This window comes from Eleginops maclovinus, chromosome 1, assembly GCF_036324505.1.
Source record: "Eleginops maclovinus isolate JMC-PN-2008 ecotype Puerto Natales chromosome 1, JC_Emac_rtc_rv5, whole genome shotgun sequence".
Taxonomy (NCBI): Eukaryota; Metazoa; Chordata; class Actinopteri; order Perciformes; family Eleginopidae; genus Eleginops; species Eleginops maclovinus.
Window position 1 is genome coordinate 15,924,247 of NC_086349.1, and position 24,008 is coordinate 15,948,254.

At 41.9% G+C, this 24,008-nt stretch overlaps 2 protein-coding genes and 1 long non-coding RNA gene across 6 annotated transcripts; 2 read left to right on the forward strand and 1 right to left on the reverse strand.

Annotated features, from left to right (window-relative positions):
• The first annotated feature begins 2,209 nt into the window (after positions 1-2,209).
• LOC134866538 (52 kDa repressor of the inhibitor of the protein kinase-like) lies at positions 2,210-5,816 on the forward strand. Of its 3 annotated transcripts, XR_010166057.1 has the most exons (3): positions 2,210-5,027; positions 5,378-5,489; positions 5,632-5,816. XR_010166057.1 is itself a non-coding variant. In XM_063886760.1 (2 exons), the coding sequence occupies exon 1, from the start codon at positions 3,414-3,416 to the stop codon at positions 4,992-4,994; it is 1,581 nt and encodes a 526-aa protein (XP_063742830.1). In that variant the 5' UTR covers positions 2,210-3,413; the 3' UTR covers positions 4,995-5,027; positions 5,378-5,816. The 3 variants fall into 3 exon arrangements, 1 of the variants encoding a protein (XP_063742830.1); XR_010166054.1 differs by having other exon boundaries at positions 2,210-5,489; XM_063886760.1 differs by having other exon boundaries at positions 5,378-5,816.
• A 19-nt stretch (positions 5,817-5,835) lies between these two features.
• On the forward strand, positions 5,836-8,473 carry LOC134866555 (uncharacterized). Its single transcript, XR_010166058.1, has 2 exons — positions 5,836-7,262; positions 7,456-8,473. It is a non-coding gene; the product is annotated as an uncharacterized LOC134866555 (long non-coding RNA).
• Positions 8,474-8,900: 427 nt separating this feature from the next.
• mybpha (myosin binding protein Ha) lies at positions 8,901-23,806 on the reverse strand. 2 transcript variants are annotated; one of them, XM_063886617.1, is made up of 14 exons: positions 23,593-23,806; positions 21,640-21,840; positions 21,313-21,378; positions 20,914-21,048; positions 20,290-20,457; positions 16,977-17,065; positions 16,692-16,887; positions 16,208-16,347; positions 15,907-16,066; positions 15,188-15,324; positions 11,930-12,116; positions 11,492-11,548; positions 9,467-9,509; positions 8,901-9,370 (listed from the first exon to the last, which is right to left on the reverse strand). In XM_063886617.1, the coding sequence occupies exons 1-12, from the start codon at positions 23,795-23,797 to the stop codon at positions 11,520-11,522; spliced, it is 1,713 nt and encodes a 570-aa protein (XP_063742687.1). In that variant the 5' UTR covers positions 23,798-23,806; the 3' UTR covers positions 8,901-9,370; positions 9,467-9,509; positions 11,492-11,519. The 2 variants fall into 2 exon arrangements, with proteins under 2 accessions (XP_063742687.1, XP_063742692.1); XM_063886622.1 differs by lacking the exon at positions 21,640-21,840.
• Between the last annotated feature and the right edge of the window lie 202 nt (positions 23,807-24,008).

A 24,008-nucleotide genomic window follows, 5' to 3' on the forward strand; every position in this document is an offset into this window, starting at 1 on the left:
ACCCAAAACGAAACTACCCGTGGTATCATTGTTGCGTACTTGGCGCCTTATAGTTTGTTCCGCCTCATTGGTTGTCCAGTACTTTGATTGGTTGGATGCTGTCAGATCAAAACAACTTGGATCTAATTTGATTGGATGTCATGCCACACACGTTATGCACACAGATGCACACAGGTGCAAAGAGAGATAGCGCGGTCCATGTCAACATACTTTGTAATCTTTGGGTTTGGGGAAAGTAGCACGTCTTTTCGAGTCAAAGGGGGCAAGTCCAAATGCGAGTCACTGATGTTAAAGTGCAAGTCCTTTTAGATTTTGTCAAGTCAAGTCTCAAGTCATCAAATTCATGACTCGAGTCTGACTCGAGTCCAAGTCATGTGACTCGAGTCCACAACTCTGGTATGTACCCATTTTAAAGTAATTTAAATTTGTTTATGATTCAGCATAAAAGTAAGTACTGAAGTTTCAAAGCCCTTCGTCGTACGGTACAACTTCCTGTAAGGCTGAGTGAGATGCGTGTCTTGGTCAAACGCCTCATTGTTCCTGTGTTATTTTTGAATCACCATAAGGTGTCAGTATAACACAGAAAATGATCATCACACGCTGACCCTGCATACTGTATCTCTGGCAGAACAAATTAGAAACATCTTATTATAAACCTAGTTACGCTGAGGGCTCATTACTCTGAGTATTTTTGGATACATCTGCTGTCCTACACACTTTATTACACACCAAAATGCATGTACAATAAAGCAGTACGATGATCATAATATGCAATCACATATTTTGATTGCAAATTATTCTAATTGGAAAAGAAAGCAAACTGACACATGGTTACACATATGTTGACTAAGCACACTAATAATAGGAGTACATTAACCCATCCCTAAACTGAAAATCATGATATATCACTGAAACCTTCATATCAGCTCAAATAAAAATCACAAACGTGCTACAGCCATGAGTTTTGTGTAAAAAAAATGAACTGATTTGTGGTATGTAAAGACACCAGCAGCAAAGAGTGGTGAATGAAAATGTGGAGTATTCCTTTAAAGGGTCAGTTTTCAGGCCCGTAGCCAGGGGGGATCGAAGGGTTCGTTCGATCCCCCTCCCGCACTCGACCCCCCCCCCCCTCCCCCCATACACAGACACGCCCCTCAAGATATGTGGGCTATTCAATGAATGAATTGTTCATCTCCGGTGAATATACATGATTCAAATCTAAATTTACAATATCAAAATCCAGACTAATAAAAAAGAAAAGTAGACTCAGAGAAGTGACGAGTAAGAAAAATGGTTAATATTTCTGTTTACACATTTTGTTCAGACTGTTTTACACCAATCCAGTCGGTGGCGGTAATGCCCCCATTTCTGTTGGTAGCTAGCCTAATCGCCTATTACATAGGAACAAAGAAGAATCAGAAGAATAGCGAAAATGGGTAAAAAAGAAGACAAGGAACGTAAACGAAAGAAGTCGGCGGCAACATTGTCCCAAAACATTGGTGACTTATTCCAGAAAAGGACCAAAATCGGTAAGCTGCTGAGTGCAGGGCTTCTATTTCTTTACTACTTAGCTGCTAGACCTAGCTGCATCTGAACACTCACTGACCTAGGCTACTTGTCAGTGGTTGCCTAGCTCCATTAGGCTATATGCTAGCCCCATCCCTCGCCGAACACAGAAAATACCACTGTCAATTTTGTAGGAAACATAGCGAACGTAACAGTAACTATTTTCGGGATTGTTAAAAGTGTATTGCTTGGCGTGTTAACGTGACTTCGGTGCTTCAATGTCTCCCCCCCTCCATCTCGTTATGCTTGTGCTCTGCAAGTGCCACATAGCTGACAGTTCCCCCCGTCTGTTTTAGACTAGTGTCTGTCTCCTGAGTCTACTGTCTTGACGCAGAGTGTTACCATTTTGTGCTCGCGGCTTCAGATGTCTATGACAGAACTTATTATGTGCAGTTTCGACCTCGGTCTCTATTGGTGCCTCTCCACCTTTTCCTGAAAGTGAAACGGATTTTATGAGGGGTTCCCCCCACACTAAAGCCAAATTATTTTATGCCCATTAGTTGATTTTTAAGAAATGTAAGTGACAATAACATTCAGTAACTCACTTTGCAATGCTGATGATCAAGCTAGGCTGTATTTTACTGTCACCATGCCTGTTGCTCCAGCTAGGCTGTATTTTACTGTCACCATGCCTGTTGCTCCTAAGGCCATAGTAAATAAAATACAGTATAGAGGTGTAAAAAAAAAAGGGGGTTAAACATGGATAGGGTGTATGTGAGTCAATCAGTGTAGTTTCCCTGCACCTGATGTTTGTGTTTCAGGTGCAGATGTTTGTTGTCAGACGTTTGTTGTGTGTGCTTTTTGTTAAAACCGTTTTATGACAAATGCAATATATCTGCTTGATGAAATTACCCAAACCCTCACAATTCTATGTGCACAATAGAAAATAAAATAATTCAGAGAATAAAATTATTATTATGTCTGGTTTGAAATACTCTAAAATTGACTTAAATGTCTTTCTTTTGCTGTATTTATTTAGTGAGTCAGCATGTGGAGGGTGAGCTACCAGCAGCTAGTAGTAGCAGCAATGAAACAGCCTTGCCAGGTAACAGTGCAGTGGAAGAGCAGAGAGATGCAGCAGCTCCTGAAGTGGCTGAGGATGTGAGAGTGAGACAGGCAGCAGAATGTGAGGTAGCCCAGCCGAGCTCTGTACTTGACAGTGACCTTGGCTTCTTCATAGATGCAACCAAATCTATTGAGGAAATAGCACAGGCTGTGTGTCAGATGTCTGATGGCCAAAAGTACAATTTGGTGAAAAACCACGTCAGACCTTCGAAACATTTCATTTTCCCAACTACATTTATTGGTGGGTGCAACAGGGCATTCAGGTATGATTGGTTTGAGGAGCATGGATGGTGGCTGGTTTACAGCATGAAACTCGATGGCGCTTTCTGCATATGCTGTGCTCTCTTTCTCAATGCCACAGAGAGGAAACAGTCAACTTCACTGATAAATGCGCCCTTCAGTAAATGGCATAAGAAAACGAAGATAATTGGAAGCCACCAATCGAAAGCAAACCATTTAGTGGCATTTGAAAGAGCAAAACTGTTTCGACAGTCACATGAAAACCCCAATACCCGGATATCAGTCCGTATGGACAGTGCAAAGGAGACCAACATCAAAGAGAACAGGCACATTCTCAAGTGCGTTGCAGAGGCTGTTCTCTACTGTGGCCGTCAATGCATTGCACTGAGAGGATCAGCTGAGCAGCAGCATTGTAGTGGCAATCCTGGGAATTTCTTGGCCCTATTGAAACTGCTTTCAAATCACGATGAAAGCTGAAGCAGCATTTGGAGAAACCAAAGCTAAAAAATGCCACATATCTATCACCTCAAAGCCAAAATGAAATGATTGATGTAATAGGGAAGCACATGATTCAGGCCAAGATCGTGGAAGAGGTCAGGCATGCTCAGATGTACACAGTCCTAGCTGATGAGGTCACATCCCATAATGAAGAGCTGATGCCAATGTGTGTTCGCTTCGTGGACAAAGACTTAAATATCAGAGAGGAGTTGCTTGAGATTTGTACTTTGCCACGGATCACAGGTCGCCACATTGCAAGCGCGATCAAAGATGTGCTGAGTCATCTAAGCATAGAGATTGCTGACTGTCGAGGCCAGGGGTACGATGGCGCCAGCAATATGAGCAGCGAAAATGTTGGCGTTCAAGCTTTGATAAAAAAGGATGCGCCTAAGGCAGTTTATATGCACTGCAATGGGCATTGCTTGAACCTTGTCATTGCACGCTCTTGTGCTCTTCCAGTTGTGCGCAACATGATTGATAAGATGAAGTACATCGTCATGTTCTTCACCTGCAGCCCGAAGAGGGAACACCTTCTCAAGGAGGTTGTAGATAAGGAGGCACATTCTACCGGAAAGCGGAAGCCCCTGATTGACCTCAGCCGCACAAGATGGGCAGCACGGCATGATGCCTACAGTCACTTCTACAGTGCCTTTGTCTTCATTATTAAGGCTCTGGAAGTCATGGCACAGGGTCTCCATACAGAGGAGTACAGTGAAGATGTCACCAGTGGATGGGAGGGCAAGTACAAAGCAGAGGCCTATGGTCTCTTGAGTGGGCTACAAAACTTTGGATTCATCCTCACATTCCTCACCGTATACCAAGTTTTATCCCACCTGGCGGGCATCACGGTGAAACTGCAAAGCACCTCACTCGACATCATCGAGGCATTTAGCATGGTTGATGAGGTGAAGTCTGTCTACAAGGAGCTCCGCGAGACCATCGACGACGACTTCAATCAAATCTACGAACAAGCAGTTAGGATGGCTGCTCAGGTCAACGTGGAACCAACCCAGCCGAGAGCAGCTGGAAGGCAGAAACACAGGGAAAATGTACCCGCTGAAGGAGTGAAGGAGTACTATCTCCGGAACATGACGATACCCTTCTTAGACCATGTCATTTCAGAGTTTGAGTCCAGATTTAGTCCCCTCTCTGTGACCGCATCAAGGCTCATGGGCCTAATTCCATCTGTCCAGTGCAACTCAGATGTAACGGTGGACATCTCTGAAGCAGTCGCTCTGTACCAAGATGACTTGCCATCACCAGAGGTCATTGACCAGGAGCTGAAACGGTGGAAGTTGAAGTGGCAGGTCAAAGCATTACACCAAAGACCAAGCTCATGTGCCTCAGCTATCAAAGAGTGTGATGAGATGATGTATCCGAACATCTTCAAACTCCTGAAAATTGCATGCACCTTGCCAGTGACCTCCTGCGAATGTGAGAGGTCTGCCAGTGTTCTCCGGAGACTCAACACATTCATGCGGAGCAGCATGGGAGAGGACCGCATGTCATCCTTGGCTCTCATCCATACCCACTACGACATGGCTCTGGATCTGGATGAAGCTGTCGATCTATACTCAAAAATGCACCCAAGACGATTGGAGCTGATGAGCGTTCTGATGCAATAGAAGCCATAGAAGAAGAAGAGGGAGACATGGGGGGTGGGTCATTTCACGTGAAATCAGACACTTTGGGGCCCAACCGACACAGATTTTAATCAAACTTTGTGTGCCTTCTTAGTGGTAAGGTAGAACCCCAGAACTGCATTTGCATGAATCTGGCACTAATATAAGGGAGAAATGGACTAAGAATGTTTTAAGTAAGAGGGTAGGGCACTACACATTCAACCTTGATTATGTCAATTTAAATTACAAAGAGATGGTTTTGATGCTGTTTGAAAGCTCTTTTCTGGAACACTTCAATTTATATCATTATTAATTCATGTTTAAGTTTTAATGACCATACCGATAGTGTACTTCATGAAGTAATTCTTATCTATTTATGTCAACAGTGGAGAGATAGACAATAAAGGACAGCAACAACAGACAGACAGAACAACAACAGAGACAGACAATGGAGGGCAGCAACAGACAGGCAATGGAAGAAAGCAACAGACAACTGAGGTGAGCAACAGAGACAGACAATCACAGATGTAGGAAGTTTGAGTAACACTTACATTTATATCAAATTCTTCATTCTTGTTAAAGTTTTAATGACTATAGAGATAGCTCAATTGAAGCAATTCATGTCCATTTATGTTAACAGTGGGGAGCAACAGACAAAAAATGAAGGACAGCAACAACAGACTCACAACAAACTTGACGATGAATAAAATATGTCTAAATTAAAAGATTTGAAGTGTGCTGGTGTATTTAGGGGGCATTGGAGTAGGGAGCCAAATGAAGTCCACTTTCGGGGGGAAAAGATCCCCCCCCACCACAATGCTGGCTACGGGCCTGGTTTTAGGGATGTTAACGGTTAATCGACTATCGATTAATTGTCGAAAAGAATTTACTCGATTAAATTAAATTAATTGTGACTAATTGAACATTGTAATCTATGACCGTTTCCCACAGGACGTTCTTGAACGTGACCCGAGATTCTCGCGAGCCGCTAGAGCTAGACACAAACTTGAGGCGGCAAAAAAACTAAAACAAACAATGATGAGGCGGTCAAAACGGAGTGGAGTGTGGGAGCATTTTAGATTAATTAACGATGAAAAAGACGCACAATGCAAACTTTGCGGTGCTACATTTAAATACAACAGCTCTACAAGTTCGTTAAGATACCACCTGAACAACTTGCATGTAACGTTAGCCATTCCGTCGCCTTCACAACCTACAATTGCTGCTGTGCTGGGAAGGCGAGTATGCGACCAAAGAAAAGCAGACGGCATTACTCAGAGAATTTGCGGGATGATTGAAAGAGATATAATGCCAATTAGCACCACCGAGGCCGAGGGATTTCGGGAGCTGATACAATTCATGGAGCCAGGATATAACATCCCTTCGCGAGCGACTGTGACTTCCAACTTGGAGGCACGCTACGAAATTAAGAAGGCTAAGCTAAAAACATGTTTGTCCGCGGCTAATGTGGCTCTGACGACGGATTGTTGGACAGCACTGACTACAGAAAGCTACATCACGATTACTTGCCACTATATTGAAAACGACTGGCAGGTAAAGTCGGCAGTCCTTCTTACGGAGAGCTTATCCGAGAGACATACAGCTGATAATTTAGCTGCCAAACTGAACCAGGCTGTGGAGTCATGGGGACTCACCGGCCGTGTAGTAGCCTGTGTGCACGACAACGCTCGGAACATTGTTTCAGCAAACAACCCCGCACGAGTCAGTTGGAAGTCAGTGTGTTGCTTTGCTCATACTTTAAATCTGGCCGTCAATGACGGATTCGCTGCTGCTGGTGTCAACCGAGTAATTGGAGCTGCTGGCAGGCTGGTCAAGCACTTCAATCACAGCACACCAGCAACGAAAGCGCTAGAAGCAAAACAAAGACAAATGCAGCTACCAGCTCATCGGCTCATTCAGTCCTGTAAGACCAGGTGGAACTCTGTACATGCGATGTTTGGCAGACTCGTAGAACAGCGATGGGCCGTGTGTGCTGTGCTATCAGACCGCTCAGAGACCAAGCTTTCAGATGCGAGGACGCTGGAGTTGAGAGACGACTTCTGGCAGCTTATGGAGGACATAGCGCCAGCACTAGAGGCTCTCCAATGTGCTACTACTGTAATGTCAGCAGAGGCGGAGGTATCCATATCCAACACGTACCCCATCACATTTAGTCTGATTAACACGCATCTCAAGATGGCAAATGGAGACAGCAACAGAGTGGCGGAATTCAAATCTAAAGTGCGCACTTCGTTGGGGGAACGGATGAAGGTAAGCTATGGCCATTAATTAATTAAACTCTTCGATCACATTTGAGCTATATAACAGATTATGGGGTGAATCACTTATCACCAACACATTGTCACAGTGTAAACTGCGTTTTTATGCAGTTGTACCCTTGTCATGTCAAACCTTATTAAATAAAACTCTAATGCTAGCTTTCTCCTTTATTTAATTTTAACAGGTTGAGTCTGAAGACCTCACATCAACAACACCAATGATAGCAACGATGCTGGACCCACGGCATAAGCACCTGGGATTTCTAAGCCCAGCAAGCAGGATCTCAGCTAATACCAAACTGCTTGAACTGGCTATGGAAGAACATGTGGACTCCACATCAACAAATGAAGCCACCACTGGAGATGATGTGCCAGTCCAGGGAGCTACACTTCAGAGACACACTTCTGCTATGACTCTTCTACTGGGTGAAAACTATACCACCAGCAGCAACGATGACATTAAAGAGGAAGTGGACATGTTTCTGAAGGATGCCTCACCACTCCTTGATTCCAGTCCCACAGAATGGTGGAAAGTCAATGAAGGAAGATTTCCGAGGCTGGCAAATGTGGCACGACGATATCTGTGCATACCGGGCACGTCTGTCCCACCAGAACGTGTATTCTCAGCAGCTGGCCTGACTGTAAACAGGCTGCGCACACGACTTACTCCTGACCACGTTAATATGCTTATTTTCTTGAACAAAAATAGAGGGGTCTAGGTCAGGAGCCTATTCAAAACACATTGAGACAGGAATGTTTTTGTTTCAGGAGAGGTAGCCTATATCTTCATTTGACTGTTCTAAGGGTCGCCCTCTAATGTTACTGTCACCTTCCTCAGGGATGATTTAAGTTGTGTTCAGAATATATTTGAAGTTTCCAGGGCTAGTTATCTTACTGTTACCTTTCTCAGACCAAAGGGGATTATAAATGCTGCTAATGTTTCAAGTTTTACATATGTAGTTAACCAGATTATAATGTGTAGGCTTAATATTGTGTAGGCTAGGCCTACCCATATTGTTTAGATTTCTATTTAAAATTAATTTTATTTTGCTTAATGTTTCACATGCGACAGGTGAGCCAGTGCACAATTATTTTGTTATGTATTTTAATTTTCTGTGCTTAATGTATTTTGTTAAACTACATAAATGCCATTATCTGCACATTATCCTAACTGGTACAATAAAACATCAATTGTGCAATATAGCATGCATTTTTATTCAGTAAATAAGCAATATTTAGCTTTTAATGTTAAAGACACTATTGATACACTGAGAAATGTACATTCTCAGGAAAAAAGCCGTTTATATCAGTTAATCGTTAATCGATCGATAAGGTCAATCAACTAATGATTAATGAATTAATCGATAATTTGCATCCCTAGTCAGTTTACCCAAATTGCACAAAAAACGGCATAAGGCATGCATATACGTTTGGTGGGTTAAAATGTACAGAGATTGAGAGATATCAAACTATATTTTTACATCCTCTATTATGCCTTTAGTGTAATGGCACAGATGTTGCCGTTTTTCTCATGTGGCAATGATTTAGGCAAAAATAACCCATTAATCATTCCATTCACAGACACCGGATCTATCCACACAATCACAATGGCACCTTGATACCCCTTGAAAGCCCCAAATCAATTGTTTAGCAACATTGTATCCATCCTAAAAGTAAGTGTAACACTGTGTGAAATGTTGTTAGAAATCCACATTAAAAAAAGTAAAATCATTTTCTTTATTAAACATCCATACAGCCATTGCAGTAGCATGTCTAAGGATTCACTGTTTTATTGAGTAGTACATATATATGTATTTAAAGATATACATACTGTAACAAACAGCAGATGGACACAGGCAGAAATAATTTTAAATATAGCCTTACACACATGTCACCTACTTAAATAACATACAACAATTGGCCAACTGGGATGGGTTGTGCAATGTGGGTCTTCCCCGAATACTGGGAGGAGTGGGTGAGTCAGGATGGGTGGGGTTGGAAATAGATATGGAGATGTTGGTATGTTGTTCTGTCCCTTTCTTCATTATATACACACTGCTGCAGAGGCAGCCATGGCTTTCTATCACCTCCTCAAACATTCTGAACAAGATAAGAGAAACACACAGAAAGGGTTAGAGGGATATACACACAAACACACACACAGACACACAAGCACATATAGACATGTACACTCACCATAAAACATAAGACCTGGACTTCTGCTAGTCCTTTAAAGACACTGGTGGAAACACAATTAAAGGAAGAAGAGAGTTAAATGGGGTCATGGGGTGTTAAAAATCACTTCAGACAGGAGTGTGTGTGTGTGTGTGTGTGTGTGTGTGTGTGTGTGTGTGTGTGTGTGTGTGTGTGTGTGTGTGTGTGTGTGTGTGTGTGTGTGTGTGTGATAGAGAGACAATCTGGCTGGGTTTCTGCCCTCTTAGCCCTTTCTCCCTTTTTCTCACAACACTCCACTCTTGCTGTTGACTTGCAGTAATGTGAGGAGTTTGGCTGTGTGCCAAATCATCTGTAGTAACTTTTAGAAGCTGCGGAGTCCTGGCTGACATCACCCCTCACCCCCACCCAAGGGCGCACGCTGCGTAACCCCTCTCCTTTTCCCCTTGAGGGGCCCTCCCATGTAAGGCTGTTCCTAATGGGACTGACACTCACAAACGTGATCATGTCATGTATACGCCGCAGTTTACACTTGGCATGAAAGTGCGTCTTCGGTAACGTGATCAGAAGTGGACAGCTGTAAATACAGGTGTGAATGCATCCATCCACAACAACGATGCATTAAGATTTGATCACTTGAGCCACAGTGGGGGTGGTCAAGCAGGCATGTGAACCTATTCGCATTATAGTGTGAACACACGTGTCCCTGACTGCACTGAAGGTCATCTTTGTAGGGGACATGTAGCATAACAACTGCATCGGTTTATTTGCTGATATCGAGAGAACGAATTGAGGCCCTATATTTGAGGTTAAATGAAAATATTGCCTGTGAAGCAAAGCATGATAAAACTTATTCCCTTGTATTATAAATACCATTTTTGTTTTTTGTAAAGAAAAATGTAGTTTATTATAAGTCAACCCATCAAGCTGCAGTGAAATAACAATTAAACCTCCAAATCTAACAGAATATCACCAGCCTTATCTATCAAAACGTTCAACTTAATTCTAAGGTGCAATGAAATTTAAACCAGACATCTCTTATACACATGACTGTTTATACTGTACAGTTTAAACTCATATCTACTTAAAGGAAACACATATTACCCCCCTTGTAGTCAAGTCAATTTATACTTAAGTGTTGGTCGGTAGGTTGAGAGGAGAAACAAAGAGACAGAAGACAGAGGCACGATATGAGCAATCTAAAAAATATTATAAATTTAATTAGAGTCTTGCTAACATATTTCCAATGTACAACAGGCATGGAAAGAGATAGTGTTTCACAGAGCTGTAAGAAGCACCTGTGGTATGTCCTTTACACAAAGATAAAACCATTATCCTTCACTCTTTAAGAACCTTCAACCGTCCTGGGCATCCTTCAACATGTTATCTGTCTCATCACTTTAATGCTCCAATGCCTTCTCCCTTGTTCCTTCGCTTTGTCTGTTTTACCTGTGGCCATCCTCTCCCACCACTCCATGTCTTTTTCACACTTTAATAAGGCTTCCCTTGTCAGCAGTTGAAATGACACTGTGAGCAAAGCCTCCTGGCACTCAGTGAAAGGCTACACCACTGGAGCATTTGAACAGCTTACATCAAAGTGGCAATACCAAAACCCAAATGTGGCTGTCTAAGAGTGAGCATATAAATAGAAATGTTAACACCGTAAAAACAGCAAATTTGGTATTTCTCTTTGACTGATAATAATCTCTGCCACATTACCACATCCAAAAGAAGGTTTCGCAACATCCAGAACAGGATTTACAGAGGAGGAAGGTGGAGAGGAGGGAGGAGAAGTTGGCTCGCACACATTAAAAATACAGAAGAGGGCAAGCAGGAAGGACAAATGAATTGCAAGTAGTTTTGAGATCAAAACAATACAAATAAGAAATGTCATACATGCATGAAAGCAGTAATGAGCACTGTGAATAGTAACACATGATTTAAGTTATAAAGATATATAATGATTGAACGTGCTTCAACTAGTGGCATGTTTGCGGAGTATTCTCAGACTCTGTTGCACAGGAGTGGATATTCGTCTTTGTGCCTTACCTCTGGAGGTTGTGGTTTATTTCTCCTTCTACTTGCTAGCCTGTGGCAGGATAATATCTGTAGGGACAGGAGTATACAGTTTATTTATATTTAAAATTGAATTAAGTTGTGGTTATTGCAGTTATAAATTGGACGTGTGGAAGCTGGAATCATCAACTAGTACCAATAATAGATTCTGCAAATGAGACACATTTTAGACACTGTTTGACATTTTGTCACTTAGTGAACATTTGACATCAGTTGTCCTAATGCAAAACTATACAGCTGCTGGTTTTAGATTTAAAATTAGCGCACATGACTGTTGTGTCTTCTACTATGTTGGCAGGGAATATAATGAGTGTATTTCCTTCTGTTAAATAATCCCTTTAAAGAGAATATTAAACCTCAATAGATTCGGATTGTATCTACATCGTCCTTCATTTGTGTGTGGATACGTACGTTTGACCTCCAGCTTGCAGGAGACGATGGCCTCTCCCTGGGGGTTCTTGGCTCTGCAGGTGTATATGCCGCCATCAAAGTTGCCCGGCTTACGGATCTCCAGGCAGCAGATACCCTGGTTAGTGAGCTTACGATACTTGGGGTCATCACCGATGATCATCTGATTTTTCAACCACTCGATCTTAGGCTGAGAAGACGAGGGGAGACATTTATTAACTACAGTACACAGTATAAAGCTACAATAAAGCAAACAAAAACAAGGCTTTTGTTTATTGGCTATTGATGCAATTGTAAAGCAGTCCTGACCTATTAATCAGGACTGCTTTGTCATAATTCAACATGGAGTAAACAGGTCTTTCAGTCTGTTGTCAAAATGTCTTCCAGCCAGCTCATAGGGTCTGTGCTGAGTGTGACAGTTGGGTAGTAATATGGGAGTAATATAATTCTCCCCAAGTATGTGCCTCTCTGGGCTTCAGTGACATGCATGGATTTCCTCACGATCCAGCTTCATGCAGTATGACTCTGCCTATAAGATTTCAGGTCAGCCGATGCATTCAGAAGAGTTTGTTTCATTCCTTCCTCACCGATGTGCAAAACATATTTAGTTCTTCGTTGCTGCTGACGACACCTTCTCTGAAGTTTCCTCTATTTTAAGAAGATTTGCTAACTGACGTGAATTTATATGGTAAAGAAGGTCAACCAGTCTGTGAGTAAGTAGGTTATTCTCTCATTTTTAGCAGATTTCTAAATCTGAAGTTGAATACTAAATTGAATTTACGTCTTTATTTGAAAGTTTGAAGTTATTCACAGAAGTACCAGGATGTAGAGGTGCAGGGTCATCGTAAAGCAACTTCAAACTTATCTTTATTAACTATAACTTAGTTTTGATTCAAATAAGCTGGGCCGACACTGCTTAGGGAAAATGAGAGTTGTCTGTAGTGATTTCTCCATCTCCATTTCCCAGAGTGATGAAAATGAGTGGACTGTTTCCTCCTGAGCATCACACCTTGTACTGAATATTTGAGATTTGGCAGCGGGGAGAAGCTGATGTTGATGTTTCTGATGTTGTTGCAAACCAATATCTCAAACACATGGTAATGCTGGTACTGTTGTTTATCTTGGCAGAGCTGCATGTGCTACACGAGGGGAACAGTTGGGGGTTCAACTCTAAAATATATGATGAAATAAAATCATAGTTTAGTTAAGCGCATCAATGCATCAACTCATGGAATAAGGCCTCAGCCTGCAAAGGCATGATGATTTATTGAATGGATGTAATGCATTTTTCGCCCAGCTAGCGGCGCTTCTCTCTGGATCGTAATATAGGTCAGTTGTGTCTGCCGTCTGTCCATCAGACTAAAATATCCAAACAACTTTTGGCACAAATATTAATGATCCCCAGAGGATGAACCCTAATAAAAATACCAGCTGCCAGGCTTACTTTGCTTTTGAACAAATACAAAAATGGAGGTAAAAACAATGCAAATCCATCGACTCCTCTCTCCTGCTCTCAATATTTCCTCTTCCTCTATCTCTTTCCTATGCCATCATATTTCTATCTTGGGGCATCCTTGTGTGTGGATAGTCATCCATACTGATAACAGTGCTGCAGTCTGGATGGATGGCAGAAATAGTACCTTCTGTGATACAGCGACATTTCTACTTAGCCATTACAGAACAACACGATCTTATCATTGTCTCTTTTTTGTCCTCCCTGTTTATCTGTCCTCTCTCCATTATCTTGACCAGCTTCACATGGAGTCTCTGCCTTGGTATGTGACAGGCAGCTCTTTATCAGAGACGGCATGACAACTTATCACTATAAATGCCTTTCTGCTAGACCTGCCTCTGCAGCACTTATGGGCTCTGAATTTCAGCCAGAGCTCATAAACACATTATAACACAAGTGCCCAAAGTGTGAAATCATTTGATTGACAGAAGCTATTTGAAGAAAATAGGGTTAAAAGGACCTCATTTAACAGTATTAAAGCTGATGGTTATCAGGGCGTGTGCAATTACTAGATTTTAGAGAGAAAAATGTAACTGAAATGTTTGTAATTATATGTAATTAGGTGGCTTAGTGACATTACAAATATGTTGCTCTCTTGTATTAATGAGGTATTGGATGCCTCTCTTCCTATGTGCCCCTAAAGATGATCAGTGGATGTGTTTGAACACACAGCTGCCACGACTCAGTTAACTGCTAGTCCACAAGAACAGACACTTAGAGGAGATATTTGACACCTTTATATTAGATGTCCAATCAGTGTTGATGGCTCAATTAGTCAATCTAAGTAATAAACTCCTCAGTGTATGCTACAGTATATTGACAGAGAGAGTTTATCTGTCTTTATCCAGAATCAACATTTGACGAATGACATAGTTACTGGTGATGAAGAAGTACAAACTACTTACAAACTAAGTCTCTGCCTCTGGGCAGCCTGCAGGTCCAGATTCACAAACCAGCCAACTCCTGCAAAGCTTTAGAACCAGAACCAAGCTGTTCCATGCAATAATCTCCAAGTCAAATTAGGACTTGACCAACAATCCTTTACATTTCAGAATTCACAGCTAATTGGCATGACTCTATATCAGGTTGTGTTAGATTAGTCAAATATACATTTACAGGCAGTTCAACCACTGCTGTCCTTGCTGAGAAGTCAAGGACAGCTAGGATGCATTTCCACCACGGCTAGCCATCTAAGCCGTCTGCGTCAGGCAGAGAACTGTAAAGATATGTTTAACCAGAACAGCAGCCGCCAAGAACAGTTAGAGACATACTGAAGCTTCACATAGACATACCAGTGCAAGCCCTGCCCCACATCTATAGGGATCTTGATAGCAGCGACCTTAATAACTCATGTGAAGTTTCACATGCTTTAATTATCGAAGATCCTCAAACAACCTTTGAAAATCTAACTATGAAATATCTCATGTTGTATCAGGGGAAAATAAGGCTACTTCCTACAAAATGTAAAACAAGAAAAAATAAAAACAATACATAAAGATGTTTCTTCACCCTTTCCTCTCTATGTTAAAATACTATCTGTTGGCATTAGTTATCAGTCAGGACTACTAGAAATGTCACTGATTCAAGACATGACACAATGATAAGAGATACTATATGTGGTGGAAACATGAACTGCAGAATAACCTGGAAAGGGTACAGTAAGAGTCATTGGAATGATGCAGAGGGATCAATGGGCTTCTAGGAAACCTGCAGTGTGTGTACAAGCAGTTTGTGCGTGAGTGTCTGACCCTGGGGCTTCCACGGACTGAGCACAGCAGCTTGGTGGTGTACCCCACCGTGGCAGAACGGTCACTGAGGGGGGTGGTGAACTTCGGGGCCTCGCTGTAGTCGCGCTCTTGGTACTCGGGAGGCTTGTAGGAAATACCTGTGAACAGATAAAAGAAAAATACAATCGATTTTATTGTATTTAGGTTTTCCTTTTTTAAATAATTCCTTTTATTTACATTTTATTTATTTAAATGACCAATTCTGACATCACTAAAAGGGATAATCATACAAATGCAGGGACAACAGCACACATTTTCAGACCTAGAAAGCCTTTATAGTGTCTAACTAAGTTGTTTACACGAAAATTCAAAGAAGTAGTGGCTCAATTATCAAAAGTGAGAGAGCGAGGACAGACACGGGAAGAGTAACATTTGCTCCGCCAGCTGTCTTAATGTTGTCAGAGCCTCTTAAAAGTTATTTCAGTGGTTGCTGGACACTAGCCAAGAGACCTACCCACACGATTGAAGCAGTGCCAAAGCCATTTCCACTCCTCACGTCTGCGCTTTAAACACACACACACACACACACACACACACACACACACACACACACTATAGACTCTTTCCCACTTACTGCAGCTCCTTAAAGTAGACACCTCTACTGCAGCCTTGTCACTAAATTATCCATCATGTCGACATGCTTCCCTATGAAGAATTAAGGATTGAACGAAGAAGATCACCTGTTTTATGGATTGTGGCAACCCCCTTGGTGACAGCGCTTGTCTCACTGATGCCCACTTGGTTTTCAGCGAACACTCTGAAGATGTATGAGTTGCCCATGATGAGGTCTGAGATGGTGGCATTAAGCCTGTGGTAGTGCTCCAGCACTGAGAACCATTCCTGCAGGTGGAGACAAAACAGGCGTCCAGTTTAACACAGCATGAACCGAACTTGTAACTTTACAAGTTAAACTCTTTGTGTCTAATATGAATCAGTTTTATTTCTGCTTCCTATGTACTTGTATGTTCACATCTTCCATACCCCGGTCTTCCTGTCGGACTTCTGGACGGTGTATCCAGTGATCTCTGTGTTGCCATTGTCCTTGGGAGGGGTCCATTCCAGTGCTGCGTTGAAGCCCCAGGAGTCCACCAGCTTCATACTGGTAGGATTGCTAGGCCGCTCTGAGGAGACATTTACAATAGATTACATTCTCCTCAAAGCACAAAAGGTGTTTGCTCCCCAGATCAAAATTAAACCATATATGTGGATGCTAATGCCTCTAACATGGGGCGAAACATTTTAACAGTAGCAGCTTACAGCAAGGGTCAAAGGACATCATTGTTAGAGGTGTGATGTGCTTAACATTTCTTGGAGTGAGTCACGGGTCTTCAACAAGCTAGTAGCATGACTTGCTGAGTAGATTCAACGGGGAGGTCTGAAATAATTCCACATTTACACCTGTCCCAAGCACTCACATGTGCCCCCATGTGTTGTTGGTGTGTAAACTTAAGCATGTGCGACTAACCCACAATCTGAAGGACGATGGCGGATTTGTCTTCAAAGCTGTCCACTTTGACCGACATCTCGTAAACACCAGAGTCATCCCTCTCTGCAGAGCGGATAAAAAGGATGCTGTCCTTGTCACTGTTCCTGATGTTGACCCTCTTTGTGTCCAATGGCTTTCCGTCTTTAAGCCAGGACACCACAGGTTTGGGCTTTCCCTGAGGGGTTGAAAAAGAGAAGATGAGATGTAAAAACGGTAGAGTTTTCTGTACATGTTAATCATACAGGTTTATACATGCTTGCTTACAAGAAAGGGGATGACGAGGTTGATCTGCTCTCCAACCTTCCTGACACAGCAGGCTCTGAGAGCACGTGGCATGCGGATCTTGGGACGTTCTGAAAAACAAGATATGTTTATCCACGGCATCGTCCATAATTAGTTTTGATTAACTTTTAATAGTGACATAATTAGGACACCTAAATCAATCAATCATCCACTTAACCACCTAGGCTAACATTACCAGCAGGCAATGTAGACAAAGTGATATGTCCACTTCAATGTTGTGCCTTCAAAGTGGGGTCTTGTAAAACAGGTCAACAAGACATAAATAGACCAGACACTATGAAGCAAAGCTGACAAGAGAACACGACTAAAAGAGCTCGAATTAATCTCATTAGTCAATACAGGATACAAACTTGTTTTAAAAAAAATCTATTTTAATTGTTTTGATAGTAAATCTGTTTTGGATTTCCAATGATCAGTTTATCAATAAACAGAAAATGCTTTTCAATTTCCAATTCATCACTCAAATTTCAAACAAAAGTGCCTCTCTCTCTGGTTAAAGCTTTGAAAATTCAACTTTTTCTGCTTTTTGATGCCAAATAAATAATGTTATGAAAGTTAACATCTTTCGGCTCTGAAGGACAATTTCCCCACTAGTTTTTAACATTTTACAGACACTACATCCAAGAGTCTACATCCGTGTGGTTATTTTCAATCAAAAATAAATGAATGTCCCAGTATTATTGATGATTTTGAGTGGTCATAGATAGAAAATCTAGCTGAAAGAAATGGAGTAGGACAGGAGAAAGTAGAGTCTCTGTGCAGAGAGGTGCAAAAGAGGAAGATCCAGCATCCAGTAGCTCTTAAAATAGCTAAGGTGACGAGAAACTCAGATAAACCCCCACATGTGTTCCCCCGTGTCCTGCACAGAAAAGCAGCAGGAAAATGTCATCACTTCCAAACTGATTGGAGTGATCAAACACATCACATTCAAAAACACCTAAAGCACAACAGATTGTAAACTGTAGACAACCAAATTATTTGTGGAAACTGCTGGTTACTTGCAGTACTGTGGATAAAATAAAATAGATGCAATTGCATCGTGTTTGGGACTGGAGTCATTTACATTTCCAGTATTCTGGATGGCAGGGTGCTAAGTATCAGGGACGGCGAGATGCATGTTTCTGCGTAAGCAGCAAATATTTGGAAAGCTCTTTGGGCTTACGAGATACATAAAACCAAGCAGCTGACCTCTATTAACTTGTTCACCCCGCTCTAGATTCTGTATCTCCACAAAAAATGATGTCATATACAACTTTCTAGTCCCCTTCTAACGAGTTTTCTTGCATACTGTGTTTCATCTTCCTCGTCCCAACATTTGTCACCATATCACTGCACAGGCTGAGATCCGGCTTCTGAAACCCACTGCTCCCCACAAGGATCAGGTCAGCCTCCAGATTTGGCTCAAACAGTAATCCCTGCTAATCAGCACACTTCCCAGCAATGCCCGGAAGTGTTGCTGGAATTACAGCATCCAACGGCCAGCAAGGCCTCCTGCAAACAATCTGTAATCTGTCTTTGTCTCTGGATAAAGTGTCTTTGCGGGGGGCTTTCAGTACATACAGGACAGTGTGTCTCTATAAGAAGCGTGTACATGGAGATGGGTGCCTGTTCAGGATAGTCTGTCTGTGACACACAGCTGAATTAACCCCCCCAACAAGCCACCCTGAATCCATTAATTAGGCTCATGTGTCGCTCCCCTCAGTTGACCAGCAGTTCAGATGCCATGACTGCATTTCTCCACTTAAGTTTCCTGTTTATCCGCCGCAGTTGGAACCACAACCAGAAAATATCCTCAGGGACAGAGAGCTGCCCTTCTGAAAGTGGATAACTGGGGCATGTGAGATCAGGTCTGCTGCACTACGTCAATGTTACTATGTCTGTTAGCGCTGATGGAAATATATGGCTCCAGTAACAAAACTAACTTCAGCTTTAACAAGGAAAGAGGAGGTTAACAGGGTCACTTTAGTTATTTTTTGGGCATTTTTACTCTCAATGACAGACAGTAAAGGTGACATTACAGGAGGCTCCATGTGTGTTTTGAAGCCATTAGCTGCACTTTTTTACACAGACCTTTTTAGAGAGATTGGCAAATATCTCTCATCTCATTACAGTGATTTTGAAGTGAATTTTTAAAAGGACATAATGAGAACTCAAGAATGTCTTTTATTGTAAGACATAAAGAGACCACGCGACAGCTACAGCTACCGCTATAAATTTAGGTGAAAACTTGACAGTGGGGTCACACTGACAGGGTTGAAGTAAAACAAAAAATATCGCTGCCAGATGGCTCATTAGCCTAACGTTTTACTGTCCTGACTCAGTCTTCCATTAAATCAACTTCAGGAGAGATGCAGCAGAACCATTTCAGAGCAGACACTTAAACACTGTGGCATGTTTAAGGCTTTATGCAGCCGTGCAACAGATCCTGAATACTAGAAGATGAAATGGTTATCATGGTCTGGATCGAGTGATTTTATTAGGTCAAGTTTTATTGTTTGTTCCTAATATGTACATACATTTATGCATTTAAACATTAACCTGTCAACTAACGCTCGTCCTGTCATATAAAATACAAATTATGGTTCTGACATCATTTTTATTTATACTGGTGAAAAACATATTATATAAATGTGTTTTGACATTTCCTCATTTTTCTCTTGCTTTTCAATTCAAATGTTTCCATGTTTAGTTATATATTTTATATTGTTTGTGAAACACAAGTGCTAATTATATAAACTACCATTATGTATTATTCTTGTTAAACTGTCACTACTGATTTTCTTTAAAGGAAAATGTGTCAGAACTTAGAGTGCTTGACCTTCTTATTTGTGGTGTCAAACATATGACTGAAGGTGCGTGTTAAGTGTAGGCATGATTTACAGCTAATGATAGGGCTTGTCTGCACCTGTGGGATTTATGTGCATACGTCTGTGCAGTCCATCTTAGGCACTTGGCAGTTACTACAACTTCTAGCTCGCCGCCTGCCACATGATCACTTTGTGGATGGGCCATAAGTTACAAACACCAGGGAGCTACTGATAAAGAGGCTGTGGACAGAGCTTTTAAAAATTGTTGTTGTTTGTTGTTGTTGATGTTTACATCAGTGAAATGTGAAAATTTGATACACTATTGGTGAGGGAAAATCTGTAATGAATTTGTAGAGGGATCCAAAATCATTGCTTGCTTTACCCCACAAATAGAAGATAGGTCACCATTACAGCTGGGGCAATACTTCTCTGTAAGTGCAGTTTGTGAAACATTGGTTGCTACTTACCAGCAATCTCATGGATGGGCACAGGCTGAGCAAGTGTACCAGGCTCACTGCGGCCGCCGGGGTTGACAGCCACCACGCGCACATGCAGCAGGTCACCAGTTGTCAGATTATGGATGCATAAGCGGTTAGCGGTGGTCAGCTCCTTTTGAGCTGCAACCCAGTCTGTTGCTGCAGGGAAACACAGTTATTCTTTAAGTATGTTTTCAGTTTGGTTTGATCTAAGCATACATGTAATAACACCTTGATGCCAACATATTTTCTTAATTTTACCTAGAATTTTTTTCTATTTCAAAATTGTAAAACATCCTTTAATGGGGCATGTTAATTGCTTTATCACCAGTCGACAAAAGTATACAAACAACCTGCCCATAAGGAGTACACTTTAGCTTCCATGTTGAAATCTCAGAAGGCATGCTGTCATCTGAGCAAACGAGCACTTCTAAAAGCGGTGTGAGGAGATACAGTGACAGCCAGTGAAATGCTGCCTGCCGTATACGGTCTGGACACGGCTATGAGTCTATCTGCCCTCTGACACTCTGGGGACAGGTGCAGCCTCACATACATACACACACACACACACACACACACACACACACACACACACACACACATACACAGACTTACTTCCATCCTTGCAGTACTCGATGGTGTATCCATCCAGGCCAGAGTCTCCGATGGTCTGTGGCTCGTTCCATTTAATGGTGAGGCTGGTCTCGTTCAAATCATCCACAGATACGTTAAGAGGAGCACTGGTTGGGACTGAAAGAGGGTTGAAACAGTTTAGAATAAGTATAGATTGAAGTAGAAAGTAAGATTATTAAAGTAAGATAACATTTTTTTAAATGCCGGCATTCTATAGTATGATTATGCATAGAGCTGTTTATCTAGAACCTGCAGATACTTGTCTCGATTAACAGAATTATCATTTAGGGTGAGTTTTGTGGCATTTTTGCTTAAAAAAAATAATAATTTGGTAGTTATATGCTACATAGAATTGTGCACAAGCATAAATGTTGGTGTTACCTGCAGGATGCGGGGCTGTCAGGGCCTTTGGTGGCTTCTCAACTACAGCGGCTTCAGCTGGAGCAGCTAACATCAAATGAGCAGGAGGTTAATGAGGTTTAGAGACAAGGAACAGAAATAAAGATAAACATCAAGAGCATATTTCCCATTTAGTGAGTATTCAACCTGCAAATCGCTTCAGACTTTAACAAAAAAGAAAAGTTGTTAGGGATCCACTGGTCATCACATCTGGGGGAAGCGTAGCACTTGTTCGATGAGATTTCAATAAAGCAGTGGATTTTGTGGTGGATTTGTAGTGCTGTTGTCTCTTTGGTTATTCATGTTTACCATCTGTGGTATCATCTGCAGCAGGAAAATCTGCAGCAAGAGAATCTGCAGCGGAAGCATCTGGAGTGGAAGCATCTGCAGCAGAAGCATCTGCAGCTGGAACATATGCAGCAGGAGCATCTGCAGCAGGAGCATCTGCATCAGGAGCGTCTGCAGCAGGAGCGTCTGCAGCAGGAGCAGCAGCAGCACCTTCTTCAGCAGCTAGCATTAAAATGTCATTAAAAAAGCCAATTAGTGCCTTGTATGACTCATGCAGGAAATCAATCAGTTTCGAGTCAATAAAAAAAAATCAAGAGACACTCCACTGAAGCAAGCACTAGTGACAAGAACAGAAGGCTTTAGCTACCAAAAACTGACACATTTTGGAGTCACACAGCAGAAGATCATCACATAACCATAGAGAGAAACCTCACAGGTTGAGTAGGTTAAAAGGACACAGATTTCAAATAGGAACACTTACACATGACAAAGTTGACAGAAAAAAATACCATGTAAACATAACGATCCAAAGTAAGAAACATACACACCATATGTAGAGCACAGTGGGACACCATCACACACTCAATGCACTACAGCTTGTGTGTGTGGACCGCCTGTGATATGTGTTTACCCTCAGTAGGAGTCGTCGAGTGAGCTCCTTCCTCAGTGGCTATGGCATCAGCTGAAGTTAGGGGTTACATGTTTAGGTTAGCAAGCAGCAGTACCAGTCACTCGACAACATCCACCATTGATGTATGTCTCATGCAATTTGTACTGCTACTTGTTCCTTTACTTCTCGCAGGATGCAAAAAAATGTTTTATTGAAATGAATGGCCAGAAAAAGGTCATTAATAACACAAGTGTATTAGATGCTATGTTTGCCGGTAAAGACATTAACAGAAGATCCAGGAGGACAATTCATTAATGTCGTTATAGGTATTTTTCTCTCCTCAAAGTTTGGGAAAGTGTTTATTTCCAGTTTTCTAAAGGTTCAATATTGTCCTCATTTGCGAAGCATCAATCACTGATAACCAGCATTCGGAGTCAGCAATCTTTATGCCTAATTAGGGATGCAAGACTCTGAGAATATTCAAGATGCCCCGCGAATGATGGCGACATTTCAACAAGTACCAGTCTAGGTTTAAGAGTGATGAGAGCTGCAGCACCCCCCTGTCTTGAGAGTTGTGACTGGTGTCTCAACACATTGCTGCATGTGCAGTGAGTTAGACTCAAGAGATGATCATCAGGGGTCAAAGGACTAGAGATTTGTTATGAGGAAAGCAGTCACCATGGGTTTGCACAATGCATTCATCCAGATGATCAGTTTCCACAAAAATTGTTAAAGGAGATCATTTGAAAAAGATTAAAGTGATTTAACTGTGTGGTGACTGTTGACGCAAAAGGTTGGAATTTAATATTTGCCGACTATTTCTTGTAACTCAGAAATTACAATCGTACATTTTCTCTTTTTTTTTTGCAGAAAACTAGCACCTTCTGTTTTTTCATCAAGTTTCTTTTCAAACTATTCATATATTTGCTAAATATCTCACCGAGATACTATGAAACAAAAATAAAGTTAAATGTGAAATTCTGAAAGCCCAATATCAATACTTCACGTTGATTCATTTCTTCTTTACGCTTGTCTTGTGAATACCTTTCTGTTAGTTGTTGTCCCTTGCGCGGGTTTTACTTTTTTTAATTAACTGTATTATATTCTCTGCCTTGTTATTTGTGCAGTAAAACACAAACAATGATTAGCTTTAGCATCTGTGCTCGTAAATGTTAAGTTGTAAACAAGTAGTAATTCAGTCACTAGCAGATACATAATATTATTCACAGTCGATTAACGCTTTTAGGCCGTGAGCTCAACTTTCCTATCTTAAATTAGTAGAATTAACGTTGGTTTAGCACTTAGCATCTTATGTCAGGTGTGATTCCGCAGTTATCATCGTGTTTAAGGTCCCAGCAGGGTACCTGGAGCAACTCCTTCAGCAGCTGCAGGGGTCTCTGCGGCGGGGGCTGCTGCCTCTCCCTTGACTGCCGGAGCAGCGTCCACAGGTGGAGCCTCAGCAGGTGGAGCCTCTACCCGAGCCGGTGCAGGCTCTGGGGCGGGCTCAGGTGCCTTTTCGGCCGCCTTCTTAGCTGGGGACTTCTTCATGGGTGCAGGTTTGCCTGGCATCGTGCTGATGGATAGTCCTCTGTATTAAGGGGCTAGGGGGATGTTCACTAATATATATAGCGTCAGGGTTGGGGGGCTTGTAGACAACTCCACCCATCCTGAGTTTTAATATCCCCTCCCTACTTCAGTCACATACTCTTCTCTGTTAAGGATTCCATGACCTAGGCAGGCAGGACAAACCCTGGCTTGTTTTAAAAATGAATATGTTTCG